This window comes from Agelaius phoeniceus, chromosome 7, assembly GCF_051311805.1.
Source record: "Agelaius phoeniceus isolate bAgePho1 chromosome 7, bAgePho1.hap1, whole genome shotgun sequence".
Taxonomy (NCBI): Eukaryota; Metazoa; Chordata; class Aves; order Passeriformes; family Icteridae; genus Agelaius; species Agelaius phoeniceus.
The window spans coordinates 42506642-42522379 of NC_135271.1; the positions used below are offsets into that span (position 1 = coordinate 42506642).

A 15738-nucleotide genomic window follows, 5' to 3' on the forward strand; every position below is an offset into this window, starting at 1 on the left:
TGAGCTCCCCTCTCTGTCCTGTCTTCTGCAGACTAACCAGGCCCAGCTCTCGCAGTCTCTCCTCTTAACAGAGATGCTCCAGACCACCCCCCCCCCCCCATGACCTTTGTGGCCTCTGCTGGACCCTCTCCAGTAGCTCCTTGCCTTTCTTGTACAGAGGAGCCCCGATTTGGACGCAGTGCTCAGATGTGGCCTCACCAGGACCAAGTACGCAGCAATAGTCTGTGTCCCCACAGCCCCAGGTGGTGACGAGACCCCCTTCTCCCCATGGACCCCATGAGGAAGCTACAGGACACCCTCTTCTCTTCACAGCCCTTTCCTGCCATGTTCCCACCAACCATTTCATTGCTCTTAAAATAAGCAATCAAATATGTGACCAAGGGCTTGGAGACGGACAATAGAATCAAAAGTGAATACAAGGGAATGTCATCTTTCCATCTGGATATTTGGTGCTTTGTGGCGCTTTTGAGAAGTCTGAGGGATGCAAACACAAAAGGATGGACAATAGCAATCTCTTGTAAGTCTAAGTCTACTTCACATCTTCCTTTGCATCTGTTCTCACTTTTCCCTGTTGATCTGGGAATTGATGACAAAAGGACTTGTGACAGAGGTGAAGAATTGCAAAACATATTTCCTAGTCCTCATCACTTCACCAAACATCACTTCAGGACTCTCTTTAACTGAATCTTTTCGGACTCAGTCTTGTCATAATATTTCTTTCTGTCAGTCTGAAAGTTCTTGGCTTGACCCTTCCTGCATCCTTGTAATTTGTGTCCAAGCTCCCCTTTGCTCAGCTGTGTGAGGAGGTGTCTGTGCTCCCCAGGGAGCAGCTGCCCAGGTCAGCGTTGTCACAGCACCATTTCCAAGCACTTCCAAGGACAGCATGCAGCCTAGTAACAGCTCTGGAGGGTGATGATTCATCCAGAGATAATTCATCCACAGATAACAGAATTCCAGCCCATTTTGTGAAGCAATGCAGTATTTTTAGAGCAAATATATAAAATTTAATGTTACATTTTCCAGAAGTTTGTTTTTATCCATTACAGGCAGATTATTTTTAGACCATTATAAAGGGACTACGCTGAACTTGACTCTTTACATATTTTCCATTTTTTGTTTTAGATTCAGAAGTGCTAAAAAAGGTTTTAGCAGATGCAGTTTTATTCCATCCTCATTAGCAGAAAATAAGCCTCCTTTCTAAAGCATTTTAAGAAAAGTTAGTTATATAAATCTTGCAATTGATTTGAGAAATATACAGAAAATTTCAGCTCAAGACAAAAACCAAACCTTCCAAAGTCCTTTGACAGATGGTTCCGTACTTTCATGATTGAAAATGTGATGGAGAATCTAGGTGTCACATAGATGCCAGGTAATATTGATTTTATTAATAATGAAAACATTCAGAGGTGATTGCAACCAAAGCCCTGGGTGTCTCAACATCTTTAGCTGACAGCCAGAATAGAGAGGAGAGTTTGGAAATTTTGTAACTGTTATACAAGATTTTGCAGAGCCTACAATTTTCCTTTTTTTTTTTTTTTTTCCCCCTTTAAACTCTGACCAACTGGGAAAAATAGTAGGTGGTTATGTTTTTCAGTGTTGCAGCTTACAAAAGTGTCTGGGAAGATGGACTGCTATTGAGGAGTATGCTAAGGTTTTGGGGTTTTTTTTTTGAAAAGTGAATGCAGTTCTTAAGCTGGATGACACCCATATAACAAAGTGAATGTGTTTTTAGACAGGACCCTGATTTTCCATTTGTCTTCCCTTCTTCCAATGGCATCTTTCCTCCACCTCTCCTCACAACTCCATATCAAAAGTTTATCGTGGTGGCTAAGAGGAAAAACCAAAAGTAATCTCTTCCCCACATGGCTGTGCAATAAAGAGATTTGACAGAAGCAACATCATGGTATTTATGACTTTGATGCAAGCCAGCAGATTTTTTAGCAGCTAAGAGCATTCCAGCTCAAGAGGCTGGATTCTCATTGTCAGGGCTTAACATCTTCTATAAATCTAAAAGCATCAGACAAACAAAAGCCTCAGTAAGCATTGCATGAATTCTAAAATCCTGAGAAAATCAAGCCAATAGAGCAAAAGCCAGGAGCAGTGATAGACTGTATTCTGTATGCTTAGCCCCTTGATTATAGGCTTCTTTCAGCATTAATTTGAAAAAAAAATTAAAAAACCCAAACCCAACAACCAACCCACCTTTCAAGGGCTAATAACTGGATGTTTTCTGGCTGTTTTCAGGGCTCTGTAAAATCCCTTCTAAGTTTTGGGCACTTGAAGTGACTGGACAATGATCTCCCAAGCAGGGCAGTGGTACAACTGAAACCCAAAGTCACAGACCTGTGCAGTATCCTGTCAGCAGCACCATGTTTTCCTTCCTAGTGGGACCTCCACTAGAATATTATTTTTTTAAATCATACAGCCCTTTTCAACTTCCTGTGAGTTGTTTTCCCTGAGCCCTAAGTCACTGGCTTGAAAGCAAATCATCAGAGCTTTGGTAACTTACTTAAACTGAGTTGTCAAGTCATACATCAATCAGAAAGGCTGATTCCTGCCAAAATATAAACATACTTCTTATTTACAGCAGACCTCAGTAGATATCTTACTCAATTCTCAACTACTCTTGCTCTACAGTGTCAATAAAGGTGCCTTCTACCTGTGACATTCACCCTGACAAATTTGATGGCAACCCTTTCTGACCAGAGTTGTGCTTGTCTGTAACTCTGCAGCTTTATGGCACAGGAAACTCAGATCATGACAAGATTTTTCACAATTATGAGCAGTAACTCGGTGGCAGAGTGCTCCTTTATGGGCCTGTTCCAAGAACTGTCAAAAACATCTTCCAGTTCAAGCAGGAGAGTTCTGATCACCCCCTTAAGTGGTTTAAAGAGCCCAATTTCTTTGTCAAGGTTCTCAGAGGAAGAAAGCAATTTCTCAAAGCACACGATATTAGTCCCCGAGCGATTGGTCACTGCTATGAGACAAGCCTTGAGAGCCTGATGGCCGAGCTCTATTAACTGCTCACAAGATTGATAGCAGGGGAAGCTGCAAAGGAAACCTTAGAATTGCAGTCTGACAATCTTTTGCACTTCTTGCAATACCATGGTGGAATAGATGCTGCCCAGTACACAGATATTTCATCAGAAACTATTTGTCATTTGCGATTTCATAAACAAAGCAAAAGGGAATTGCACCTGCACTAGACAGGAAGCTTTTAATTCCCACTTATTCTCAGCTCATGAATTTCTGTTCTGCTTAATCAGGCAAACAGAGCTGACTTAGTAGGTACTACAGGCAGGGTGGAGCATTACACATGATGTTCAAGTAACAGTGATAACCTTTTTTTTCCTTCAGTGTAAGCTACTATTACTCTAGAGCAATTAACAACCAGCCCTTCCATCTCCCACAGAAGTTTGTTTCAAGGATTTCTTTGTATTATAAAATTAGGAAACACAACCCAAGTATCACAGGGAGGAGTTGTGCAAGCTCTTTATCAGGTTTCCATGTATCAGACTTTAGAAGTGGCAGAATTTTGATGCACTTTTAAGCCCAACCAGTTCTGGCCATGAGCGTGTGGTCAGACAGGTGCTCACGGACTCCATATCCCAAGTTTTTCCTGTTCCAAACCAATACTCCACACTACTGCAGCCACTGCTTGTGCCCACATAACCACACTGATTCACAGTGGTTTACTGCAGCTTTGCTTACATCTCTTTCCCAGTAATTAATTTTGCAGTTCATCTAATGAGTCCCTCAGCGTTTCTTTTGCTTTAATGAAAGATAATTCCCATGCAGTAACTGCACAGCTGGCAGGTATAAACAGAAGCCTTAAACTGTATGATGATGTAGATCTCAGAGAGAACTCCTAAGATGTGCTATTAATGAAAATAAAATTAAATTAATGACATGGAAATTAGTTGGACATCTATTATTTATAAATTTTTAAGAAAACCCAGGATCAAAGATTCAAACTCAATGAGACAGGCATCAAAATTAGCACTGCTTACAATTCAAAGAAGATTTTGCTATTTCATTGCAAGCTTAGAAGCACAAGACATTCCAATTCTAGTTAGAAAATTATTTTGACATTAAAAATCTTAAACGCCCATTGGGGTCTAAAGTCAGCCATTTCATAAGAGGGAAAACCAGACAATGCTCAGTTCTGAATGGTGGAAGCATTTGAAACAGGTCCTAATATTTCTCCCCATCTGCTTTCCCCAAGGATGGAAAGAAAGTCCACTGATTTTTTTAAAAAATACCTCAATGCATGTATCAGCTTTAAATCCAACATGCTACCTCAGAAGACCTAAGAAATAACAGTCCAATTTATATTGGAATAACTGCTTATGCTTTGTATTTGTAACAGCTCCTGGGTTACATTTTAAATGTAAATTAAAAGCTGTTTTACTGTAATCACAGATGGCCCACATTTCTGGATTTTGTGACATTTTAGCCCTTCCTTGACACATGAACATTTTTTAAACACTTCTCACCTCCACTGTAGCCTTGTAAGAGCAGTTACCTACTGCTACAATGGCAGAGAGATGGAAATAATATGTGTAATACAATTACTCTTTTACCCAACTTATCTATTCTTCTACGGAAGCCTCCACAGTTTTTACTCTCTGCAATGTGTATTCCACCCTCTTCCATTTCAGTTTTTTATATTCCTCCTTCAAAATACCCTTCTAGTGTATTTATACCCCATTTCACTTTTTCACTTATTGAGTCTCTCCACCCCCCAGTCCTGTGGCAGTGTCTCTGATTTTGCTCATTGCTGATCTGATGTACTAAGACTTGAAAGCAATTCACTTTTGTAATTTACAAGATACAACTGCAGTACTTCTCACTGCATCATGGTTATGAAGCATCTTTAAAAAATACCTGATTTGAGTGCTTTAATTTATGTAATCTGCTCTCCTTAATTCTTTGCAGACTACACTAGACGGCCCCAGATTAATAAATTCAGATTTAAACATGAAGAAAAACCAAGTATTTCAGTATAGTGTTACCATTATAACACATTAAACCAGTATTAATCATGTACCAGAACTGATGTAAGATATTTATTTTATTTTGGACAGTGTAGTTGTTATACAGATACCGTGTCTGAAATTATTCACAAGCTTATACAGCCTTAATTATTAATCCATGGTTCAGTAATCCATATTCTTCAGCATATTTGATGGCCAAAGCTGAGTCCTGTAGCAAATCCCTTGCAATGATTCATGTGAGCAAAACCTTTTTATCTCACATTGTCATTATGTTGTCCACTCTAACAATTTTCAGAGGTATGCATACAAAGAAGGGTAAATGTAAAGCAAATTCTTCTATAAAACCTAAAGGTATTCTCTCTTTCTTTAATAAAAATCTCTGTAGTATTGATTTCAGAGATTTAAATGATCTTCTTCCTTACCAGTATGGCAAAATTCCCTGGCAATATTCTCCTTTAGCCACAGTTCTGAAGAGTCTTCCTGAAGTGAAAAATAAAAGATGTTCCCAGAAAAGAAAAAATCCTTAAAGAGACCTAAAAATGGGCAAGGAGCTGTTTAAATTAGAAGCAACTGCCAGATGGTTTTGATCAAGGTAGGCTACTCCAGGGCATTTGAGTGGCCAGAATTAACGAGAAAACTGCCGATTGTCAGATTTCTTGCTGATGTGTTTGAAGATTTTTGCTTTGTGGACATTCTTTGATTTCTGGTAGCCAAATCCCCCACCTCCACCTCTCTTCTGTAGTCTTCTGCCATGGTTGCTGTTCACATCTGAAATTTCACGGGTTAAAGAATTTAAAAAGGAGTAATTTGAAATAATGCATTTTGGGTTTACTAAGTGTTATTTGATGTGAGAAAAACCAGAGAGAAAGTTGAGCTACCTAATTACAGAGAAAGCCAGAACTTTGTGCCTGTGGTTCTAAATATTCCTCCAGCTGTCCAGTTAAGCTGTCCAATGTACTACTGCTTCAAATTCCATCCACTGTCAGCTTTGACAGTAATTTAGGTACAGTCTTCTAGTTCCTGCTCCTGCCCTTCTATGCCAATATTCCATGGCTAAGAAACTTAAGCAAGTATATTTCAATGAAAATCATTTTGCATGGAGGAGAACAATACTTTGGAACACGGATGCATTCCATAATCTGCCTAACAGCAACTGAGGCCTGTACAGCATGGACATGTGCTAAAAGAGATGTTTGTAGGCATTTCTGCAGTTAATATTTACATTTTCTTTGAGAAAGTACTGTTGGAGCATGATGCATTTTTATAGTTATTAGCAGAAAAACTCCAACCCCAACAACAAAACAGCAGAACTTGAGGTACCACAGGAATTCAGCGAGCTGCACTGAATATTTATAATGCAGAAATTCAGCTTTGAAACACTGCAGTAAAAGGATACTGAGGTCAACAAACGGAGGAACTTTAAAACCAAACGAAAGGCAGACTTTGGGAAGATCCAAGTTATTGACATCATAGATCTGCTTCAGAGAATGGGAGTCATAAGCTCTGATGTAAGCTTTGTAAGCCTCCTGGGCTGACTTGTGAAGGAAGTAGTTCTTCTCTATCAGTTTTTCCAGCTGGTGAGGGGAAAATAAAAACATAAGAGACATAAACAATTGTAGCAGTTAAAAGTCTATACATTATATTCTGACATTTTTACCGTATGAGTGCCAATGACATTCACTCCTCACTTCAGCTAAACTGCCCTGTGACATCAAAGTGCACACTCAGGTGTAAAAATGCTTTATAAACAAGTAGAGGGACAAAAAAAATCCTGAAGCTGACTTACAGTACAAATAAAGCCTCAGAAATATGAAAATTTACAGAAATATTACACTGGGTTGTGCCAATCAAGTTAATCAAGGACAACACACCTGCAACCACACCATGAAATCCTGTGCATGAGAACTGCTAGCCTGACATCTGAACTGTGTGATTCCATGCAATTCTGTGCACAGTCTGATCTATCATGGTACCAATGCACTGTGAAATCAGCAGTATTAATTCTAAGCCAAAAATGAAGATACACCAGGGTAAACTATCATTTTATTTAATGTGGGCCAAGTTCCCAATACTCACCGGATCCCAGTGTTTCATTTGATGTTTAATGTACATTAACTCAGCATTCTAAAAATAAGCTACATTAGGCACCACTTCTCCCTGATTTGCTTAATTAGGAATCTCTCTCTGTGAGGACTGTCTTCACTGCTTCCTGTACTTGCTACTTTGCAGCTATTTTTCAAGTTACTACAAAGAAACTTTACAGAACTCTTATCAAAAGAATGATTCCCAGAAGTAATCAACAATAGAAACTCACATCTTCAGAATTATCTATGCTATTCCACTCAACTCTGTGTTCCTTGGCTGTTTTTGTAGCACAGGAGCACAAAAGAATTTTAGCTTATGTTGGGCTTTATTAACACCAGCTAATTAAAAATATACATGGGCTTATATACTAACATTGCTAAAGAAGCACACATATTTTTGACTTGCAGTCATTATAGACTGCAACATTCTCCATACAAGTTATAACAAAGATTTTCAAAGTAGTTGAGGTGTAAAAATATGTCATACCTGAGACTGGATGTCTGAGATTTTTGACCAAGAAAATTCAAATTCACTTAGTGGTACCTTAAAAACAGAAGAAATGAAGTAAAATAACATTATTTACACTGTGTAAATACAGTGAATGTGTTTTAAGACCAAGGACAAATAGAAAACAATCTGCTAGATAACAGATTTTTTTTTAATACCACAGCTGTATCTGGAAAGTGCCTTTACATCAATATGACAGTATTATCACTTCCTTTAAGCCAGAGTAATAGAGACACTCAGTATGACACCAATTTTTACCACTTTTGCTTTAGAAGTTAAATCACTTTAATTAAAGTCACAAAACAAGTCCAAAAGGAGAGCAATGAAGCAGCTCTGTGCAGTTCTGTTAAAATGATTACCTTTAAAAGAAGACTGTTCTTCTTTTGGAATTTAAACAATGAAACTGATCGCTGAAAAACCAAACCAAACCAAACCAAACCAAACCAAACCAAACCAACAAGTTTTGCCTTTAAAAACTGGGCAGAAGTTTACCCTGGCTTGTTTCAGGTACCGAAGGAAGCCCAGTTCTTCTGGTCGTAAGATGAGCAGAGCATGTCCTCTGCCGTTTATTCCCCTGGCAGTCCTACCAACACGATGGATATATTCCTTTGGGAAAGAGTAACAGGCAACAAGGTCAGGCAGTCTTCATCATCAACAAAAAATACACCAGGGTTAACCTCAATATAATGTAATGCATCATTCACTATTTGGGTAGATTTTTTCTTGGCACTGACACATGGATAAGGGAAGACAAATGCTGAAGGTGGAAAGCAACATCAGGCTGAGGCAGAGCCCTGACTAAAGCATTTTGTCTTTTACTGAAGAAAAAAAATCTTAGTACACAGTAATTAAAAATTAAACCTTGATTTTCTAGATTTTTGAATCTCTCTTGTTTACAGTAGACTTTTATTCAAGTAAAAATATTATCTTTAAACAAAAAGCAAATTTCAAATGGAAAAGCTCAGGGATGCATAGGTAAACTCATCCTCCTCTTGAGAAGTGTTTGGCTGTTTAGCTGATTAGATTTTAATTTCACAACACAAACAATATGCTAAAATGCAATTCTTAAGAAGGCAAACAAGGTCTTGGCTAGGAGCAGCATTTCCTGGGAGCTGGTGAAGGGCAGTGATATGAGAGGGCAGCTGGATATGACCATGGCTGAATCCTGCTCTCTGTCAAGCAGCAGGTTCAGCTCTTCTCTGCAGCTAAGTTTGTAGTCAGAATTTGATTTCTTGCTGGGACACTTGTCTATTTCCTTAACCTACCTTTGGATCATCTGGAGGGTCATACTGGACAATCCAGTCAACCTCAGGAATGTCCAATCCTCTGGCAGCCACATCAGTGCACAGCAGTATTCCAGACTCTGCATTACAGAACTGGAAAAATGTTGTAGTACGTTTGGTCTGTTTCTGCTTGCCCTGAAAAGAAAACAAACACACTGGGGGTGAAATATCAACTAAAAAAGTAATTTGAGGCATCTTTCCAAATCATGGTTTTGTACAGACCAAGTAGGACCATTTTGCAGTGAAGAAACAAAGAAAAAAATAAACCACACAGGGTTACAAGAAGTGGCATCCCTCAAAGGTTACAATCTATCTCCCAAAACATAAAAAATTGTATAAACATTCTTCTCATGAGCACAACATGCATGTTTCAAGTCCAGAAAAAGGACTTTTGCAAGTCTAGCAATATGTTAGACAGATTATAGGTTATAAAAGCAAACAACTGAATAAAACTGACACTTGTCACAGTTCTATCAAAGAATAGCAAGACATTTCCCCCCAAAACAAAATAAAATAGGACATTTGTGATTAGATGCAACTGTTTCCAAGACTTTCAGTCAATTCTTTGTTCTCAACAGTGCATTTTGTGGTTTTGACAAAAATTTACAATGCTCATCCAAATGGTAAGAATTGGCATAGTAAATCCAAACATCACCCAGGCCTTAGGAAAAGCATCAAACACTTCAGGCATCAGACTCTGGATTTCTCTGACAAGAAATTCACTCCACATACTGAGTTTTAGTGCTTGTGAAAGGTAACTTCTTGGAAGAAAACAGAAATGTTGCTACACAGAGAACATAAATTAGTGTTCAGCACTGGTTCAAAAAATAGCAAGTCTGATTACTCAAGTGTTATTATATAATTTTTGCTTTATCTCCTTCCTCTACAGACTAATCAAGACCATCATCAGCTTTGTGAGCAGGCTGTCAATTTATTAGAAACTGGACTGAAACAAACCAGGCAAATGCAAAGCCAGTAAGAGCTTACAGGTGTTATCAGAATAACTCAAAATAAATCAATGAATAAGATACTTACATGAATGGCCAAAACAGGCAGATCAATGTAGTTGAGTAATTCATAGTGGTACTTCACTGACATACATGAAGAAAAAAATACCATCAGTTTCTTCTTCCGGTTCTTCTTGAGGAATGTGAAGAGCAAAAGGAATCTTTTTTCAGATGGACAGACCACATAACCCTGCAAAAATTTTAAACATTGTTAAATAAAAGTAGTAAGGAGCAAACTTGTGGTTTAGGAACACAATTACATCAGGGAAGGGCTACTTTGTGAAAAAAACCTCACCAAACAGTTACACATCTGAAACATCCCAGGCAAAAAACCACAGGGCTTGGTGGTCACCGATCTCGAACCTCCCACTAATGTTTGTCTTACCTGTTCCAGACCATCTACAGTTGCTGTCTCCTTGTTATCATCAACCCCAACATACAGGGGCTCTTTCTTCAGAGAGATCTTGGCCAGATCTTCCACCTTTCTGGTTTGTGTGGCAGAGAAAAGCATCGTCTGTCTGCGCTCTGGAAAATATTTGGAATACAGCCTCACTTTTTAAGAAGAATTCAAACAGCGGTTCCATAAAATCTAACTGCAAACTTCCCTGGGCAAATCTTCCAACTAAATCCTAATTCAAACATACTGCTACTGGCAAAGAAAGAGGTGCAGTTGGATTATGGGGTGTACACCATGTTTACTTCAGCTGTCCCCACCCCCAAAATCCTAACCTCTATCAAAACACAGTGTTCTTTCTCTGTAAAAATGTTAATAATCATTTGCAACCCAATTCAGACACAAAACAAAACCCTGAGATCAATCTTCTAATTCTAAATTAATTTCCATGAATACTACAATATTTTTGTTTGAAAAAACGATTCAAATTGTGTTTAATACATCCATTACAAGGAATAGTTACATGAAAAATTAGGAAAAGAAAAACTTAAGGTAAATACTTAAAACTTCTTCCAGATACTGGTCTTAGAGGTATCAAAAAAGATTGAACTGCAATTCAGAAACGATTTTTCCTTGAATTTAAACCTTATTAGGAAATAATGAATTGCAGGAAATAAACAGGCAGAGGAAGATGAATGAGAAAATGGAAACATTAAACTAAAAGGATTTTATATGAACAGAAATATATCTCTGAAGAGCATTTGAAAACTCTGTTCTTCAGATAAATGATGTTGAATAAGTAATATATACTGGCTAGCAGAAAAAAAGGATAGAGTAAGAAAACCACTATGAAGTTCATTTACAGAACTGTAAAAATTAATAACTTCTCCTATAATAATAGAGTCAGAAAGAAGACATAACGTTAGTCAAGTGATTTCCAGGAAAGAAAGGTTTTTTTTTTTCTTACTTGGTAAAAGTTTTATGATCTGTTTCATTTCTTCTTCAAATCCAACCTCCAAGATTCGATCTGCCTCATCAATTACCAAACACTGCAAGTTCTTGTACATGAAACCTGGAGTGTTCTAGAAGATTAACAAACTCACAGTCAGACAGGGAAAGGGGTTTTATTCTGTTTTAACAACCAGATTAGACATCAATTAGACATCTACCTGCATATGATCCAGCAGTCTTCCTGGTGTGGCTACAATGATGTTGATTCCATTTCCAAGCTTCTGTGCTTCTGCTGATCTGTTACTGCCTCCCATTATCAGACCATAGGTATGAACATGATGATTCATAAGTTCCTTAAGAACTCCATAGGTTTGCATAGCCAGCTCTCGAGTAGGAGAAAGAATAATAACACCCGTTCCTAAAAAATACATCAACCAGAAAGTCACTTACAACTCATCCAACCCTCCAAAGGCTGCTTTGCAGTCAAATTCAGCTGTGACATGAAGAGCCTTACCATTTCTAGGCATGAATTTCAGCTTGTAGATGAGCTCTACTGCAGGAATGAGAAACGCGAGTGTTTTTCCACTGCCTGTTTTTGCAGCTGCTAAAATATCCCTGTAAGCAGCAACAGAAAAAGAAGGTTTTAGTTGACCATACCAAGAGAAGAGCAATCTCACTCTGATCCTTGCTGACAATGTAAAAAACTAACATGGCTTAAAGAAGACCAGTGGAGTTGGTACTAGGAGCTCGCTGGCATAGGCAGGTCACAGCAATCAGCCAGTGAAAGGCTGGCTTCAATGATCATGGATGTCTTTTCCAACCTTAATGATACCATGATTTGATTTTATGATTCATATATAAAGCTTGCCAGCGAAATTTACAAAACATCTGGGGTCATTAGAGTGACTAAAAAGCCTTATTTCTTACCTGCCTTCCAGAAGGGGCTTAATACTTTTATGCTGAATTTCGGTCATGTGTGTGAAACCCATGTCATTTATGCCTTTCAATGTATTCTCACTGACACAACCAGCCAGGGAAGCAAAGGAATTGTCTTCAAAAGCACCTGAAGTGAGGGGTAAATGAAAAAAATATTTAAATTTATTTCTTCTGCCATCTGAGATTAACCAGTTCAAACTGACCAAAGGACTTCTTCTTATTGCATTCTACCACAAAATCCAAAGACACTGGCAAAATACTCTGTATTAATGTGTTCATAAGAAAACTACACAGAGTTAATAAAAATGAAGATGAATGCACTGCTTCTTCTGTCAGATTTAGTAGTTCTACACCTCCAGCTTGCTCTTCATGGACTCCTTCCTTTACAGATAAGCATATATGTATATAGGTTTAAAAAACACTTTCACTGGGAATTGTAGGACCAACAGGTGTGAATATAATGCAAACTTCCAAGAACAGCATGTGGGTGAAAGCTGTACAGCTGCCAATGTCACATCATGTATTTCAACACCCGACTCACAAAGCTCACTTGAAAACTGCAACTTGCTCTGGAAGGAAAGGGTCAGACCTTGGGATTTTGCCTGTGCATGAAAAAGAGAACACAAGATACCTGTTACACCTAGTGGCAAACTGGGCACTTCATCCTCCTCCTCTTCCACTTCTTTCTCTCCAGAGTCCTGCTTATCTCCATCTTCTGCCTCTGCAGATTCATCTTCTTCAGTTTTTGCTTTTTTGGTTTCTATATCTGGAGTGTTATTTTTACAGAAAACAAGTCAGTTAGAAATACAAAGGTCATGGTTATCATGAAAAGCTGTTCCACAGACTGAATTTCCTTTAGTCCGTAAACCATGTACAAAGATCATGATTTTTGGGGTGGAAGGGGGCTGGAGGAGAGACAAGGTTTCTATGGAATTTTCTGAGGCACAGAGCAAAAATTCCCCAAGTTCCTTCCACACAGCCCACTTTGCACAGTGAAACAATGTAGCTTCATGTATATCATATGATATCTTGTGTGGAAGCAAGATAATTGTCCTTAAACAGGTAACAAAATTCTTTCCCACTGGCAATGCAAACACCAAATTTCCCACACCATTTGTGGTCAGGGTATGTGAGAAGTTGCATTTTAGGTACCTGAATCTTTAGAGATGAAAGCACATCTTCCCTGGCATAACCATGATGCATGTCCCAAAAATCAAATACATTTTGAAAGCTGCTATTACTCATGTATGTCTAGATATGTATCTATAAATCTATGCATATAAAAATATATTCAAACCTAGCAATATTTGTGTGGTGCCTTTTTAGGTTTTTTTTGTAGTTTTCCAGTATACTTCAGTTTCATAATATTTAAACGTTGCCAAAGGCTGGACATATTGCTAAAAATCTGTATTGGCTGCACAGCCAAGTACAGACAGCACTCATCTACCAGAGCCCTGAAACACAGGGCATGTATTGAAATAATAAACAAGCAAAACATCTAGTCAACGTTACAAAGCATAGTCACATGGAACAAATAAATTGGCTACTAGTATGAATTAAGGATTTAAATATCGCAGCTGGAATGAAACGTGTAAATCTTTAGACCTCAGGGACTTTAAGGCGCACACCTGACCGGCACATGGCATTTCAAACTTTCCCTGACGCTGCGGGAACCCAAAGGAGGCGCTTGTGGGGTCTCCCAGACTAACACAGCCCTGGCAGAGAGGCTGTCTTTGCTAAGAACACGCACCATCTCCTCCATTGGCCACCGCTTTTCTCTTTTTCTTCTTCTTTTTTTTCTTTTCCCCGCTGCGGGGTCCGGCTCCGTCCGCAGGCTCCGCGCCCTCCTCGGCCGCTGCCTCCTCCTCTGGCACCGCCACCTCCTCCACCTCCTCCTCGTCCGGGGGTCCCTGAGAAGCCGCCTCGCTCGGCGAGGGCACTGCACGGCGGAGAAAGAGACAGGAGGAGAGAGAGGGGAGAGAACACGAAGTTAGTCACGGCTCCGCCGGCACTCAGCCCGGGAGAGGCTCCGCGGCGCCGCCCGCCCGTACCTGCCCCCTGCGCCGCCTGCAGCTTCAGGTTGCGCTGCCGCAGCTTCAGGTTGCGCTTGTGGATCTTCCTGCGGAGCAGCCGCATGGGCAGGTTGCTGGCAGCAGACGGCACCGACATCGCGGCAGCGGCAGCGGGAACCCCGCGCTCCCGGCACACGTGGGGAGGCCGCAGCTGGACCCGCCGGAACCGCCGCCCGCGGGGCCTCACGGGCACCGGGCAGCGCCCTCTGGGGGCCCGGCGGAGGCAGCGCCGCGCGGGGCCCGGCCCCTATCCCTGCCCCGATCGCCGCTGCTGCTTCTGGCCTCGATACCCGCCCCATTCCCGGCCCCGATCGCCGCGGCTGCTTCTGGCCTCGATACCCGCCCCATTCCCGGCCCCCATCCCTGCTCCGCTCCCGGCCCCGCTCCCTGTCCCGCTCTCAGCCGCCGAGGCGGAACACGCCCCGGGTTTCCCTGAGGAGGGGGCTCGCCGTGTCCCACACAGACCATCCCACCCTCACAACGCCCGTCTGCCCGGTGGTGCCTTCTTGGAAAAGAACTCTGAGATCATCGAGTCCAACCTACGACCAAAATCACCCCGTGCCACTGAGCACCATGTCCAGGCTTTCTTTAAACACCTCCAGGGATGGTGACTCCACCACCTCCCCGGGCAGTCCATTCCAATGTTTAATCACAATTTGTGAAGAAATTCTTTCTTATATCCAACCCAAGCCTCCCCTGGCGCCGCTTGAAGCCGTGTGCTCCTGTCCTGTTCCCTGGGAGCAGAGCTCGCCCCCTCGCTGCCCCCTCCTGTCAGGGACTGTGGAGGGCAGAAGGGTCCCTGAAGCTCCTTTTTTTTCCAAGCTAAACATCCCCGGCTGCCTCAGCGCTGCTCACCAGCCCTCTCCCAGCCTCACTGCACCCAGGGCAGCCCCCGGTGCCCTGGAACTGAGGGCACAGCACTCCAGGTGTGGCATCACCAGTGCCAAACACAGGGAAAGAGTCACTGCTCCTCCAAAGAGGATTCCCCAAGGCTGGTTCCTGACAGCAGAGGGCACAGACAGCACAGGGATGTGCTTTGTCACCTGAAACCAGAAACCAGCGCCTTCTGAGAGACCCGAGACTACAGACTGAATGAGGTTCAGCCCTTGATACCTTGCTGTAACACAGAATAAACTGCGGAACTAATTCTATATTAAGTAACGAAGTAATTTTTCACCATCTGTAATCATTGGCTTCCATAGGTCGTTTGGATCACCAGGATAAGTATTTGTCTTACCAGAGCTTCAGACTGTGAACCATACCATCTTGTCCAGACTTTCACAGACTGGATGCCACTGCTTTAATAAATTGAACAGATTATTGCTATTTCCATCAGCTGCATTTGAAACTAAACTGATCCATCCTCACCAAGAAAGGCTTTTGGTACAGACTCCAAAGGAACTCAATTTTACCTGCTTAATTTTAAGCAGGTGAAAGTTTCTTACTGCAGCTCAGTGTAATTTAGGTTTTGTGCCTATTTTCTCTTTGGCTACCTTATATTGCATT

General features: G+C 40.9%; 1 protein-coding gene across 1 annotated transcript; it reads right to left on the minus strand.

Moving 5' to 3' along the window:
• Positions 1-5045: 5045 nt before the first annotated feature.
• Positions 5046-14420, minus strand: DDX18 (DEAD-box helicase 18). The gene is made up of 14 exons (XM_054636413.2): positions 14212-14420; positions 13911-14099; positions 12792-12926; positions 12152-12287; positions 11739-11839; positions 11443-11642; positions 11241-11355; positions 10265-10404; positions 9908-10069; positions 8855-9007; positions 8082-8195; positions 7569-7625; positions 6394-6571; positions 5046-5765 (listed from the first exon to the last, which is right to left on the minus strand). The coding sequence occupies exons 1-14, from the start codon at positions 14327-14329 to the stop codon at positions 5623-5625; spliced, it is 1941 nt and encodes a 646-aa protein (XP_054492388.2). The 5' UTR covers positions 14330-14420; the 3' UTR covers positions 5046-5622.
• Between the last annotated feature and the right edge of the window lie 1318 nt (positions 14421-15738).

Excerpts from the sequence above, each read along its gene's own strand:
- DDX18 (XM_054636413.2), bottom strand. The coding sequence starts at position 14,329 with ATGTCGGTGCCGTCTGCTGCCAGCAACCTGCCCATGCGGCTGCTCCGC. Across the intron at positions 12,927-13,910 it reads GGTGGCCAATGGAGGAGATG|ATATAGAAACCAAAAAAGCA; the intron begins GTGCGTGTTCTT and ends ATAACACTCCAG. Across the intron at positions 5,766-6,393 it reads TCCTCCGTTTGTTGACCTCA|ATGTGAACAGCAACCATGGC; the intron begins GTATCCTTTTAC and ends GTGAAATTTCAG.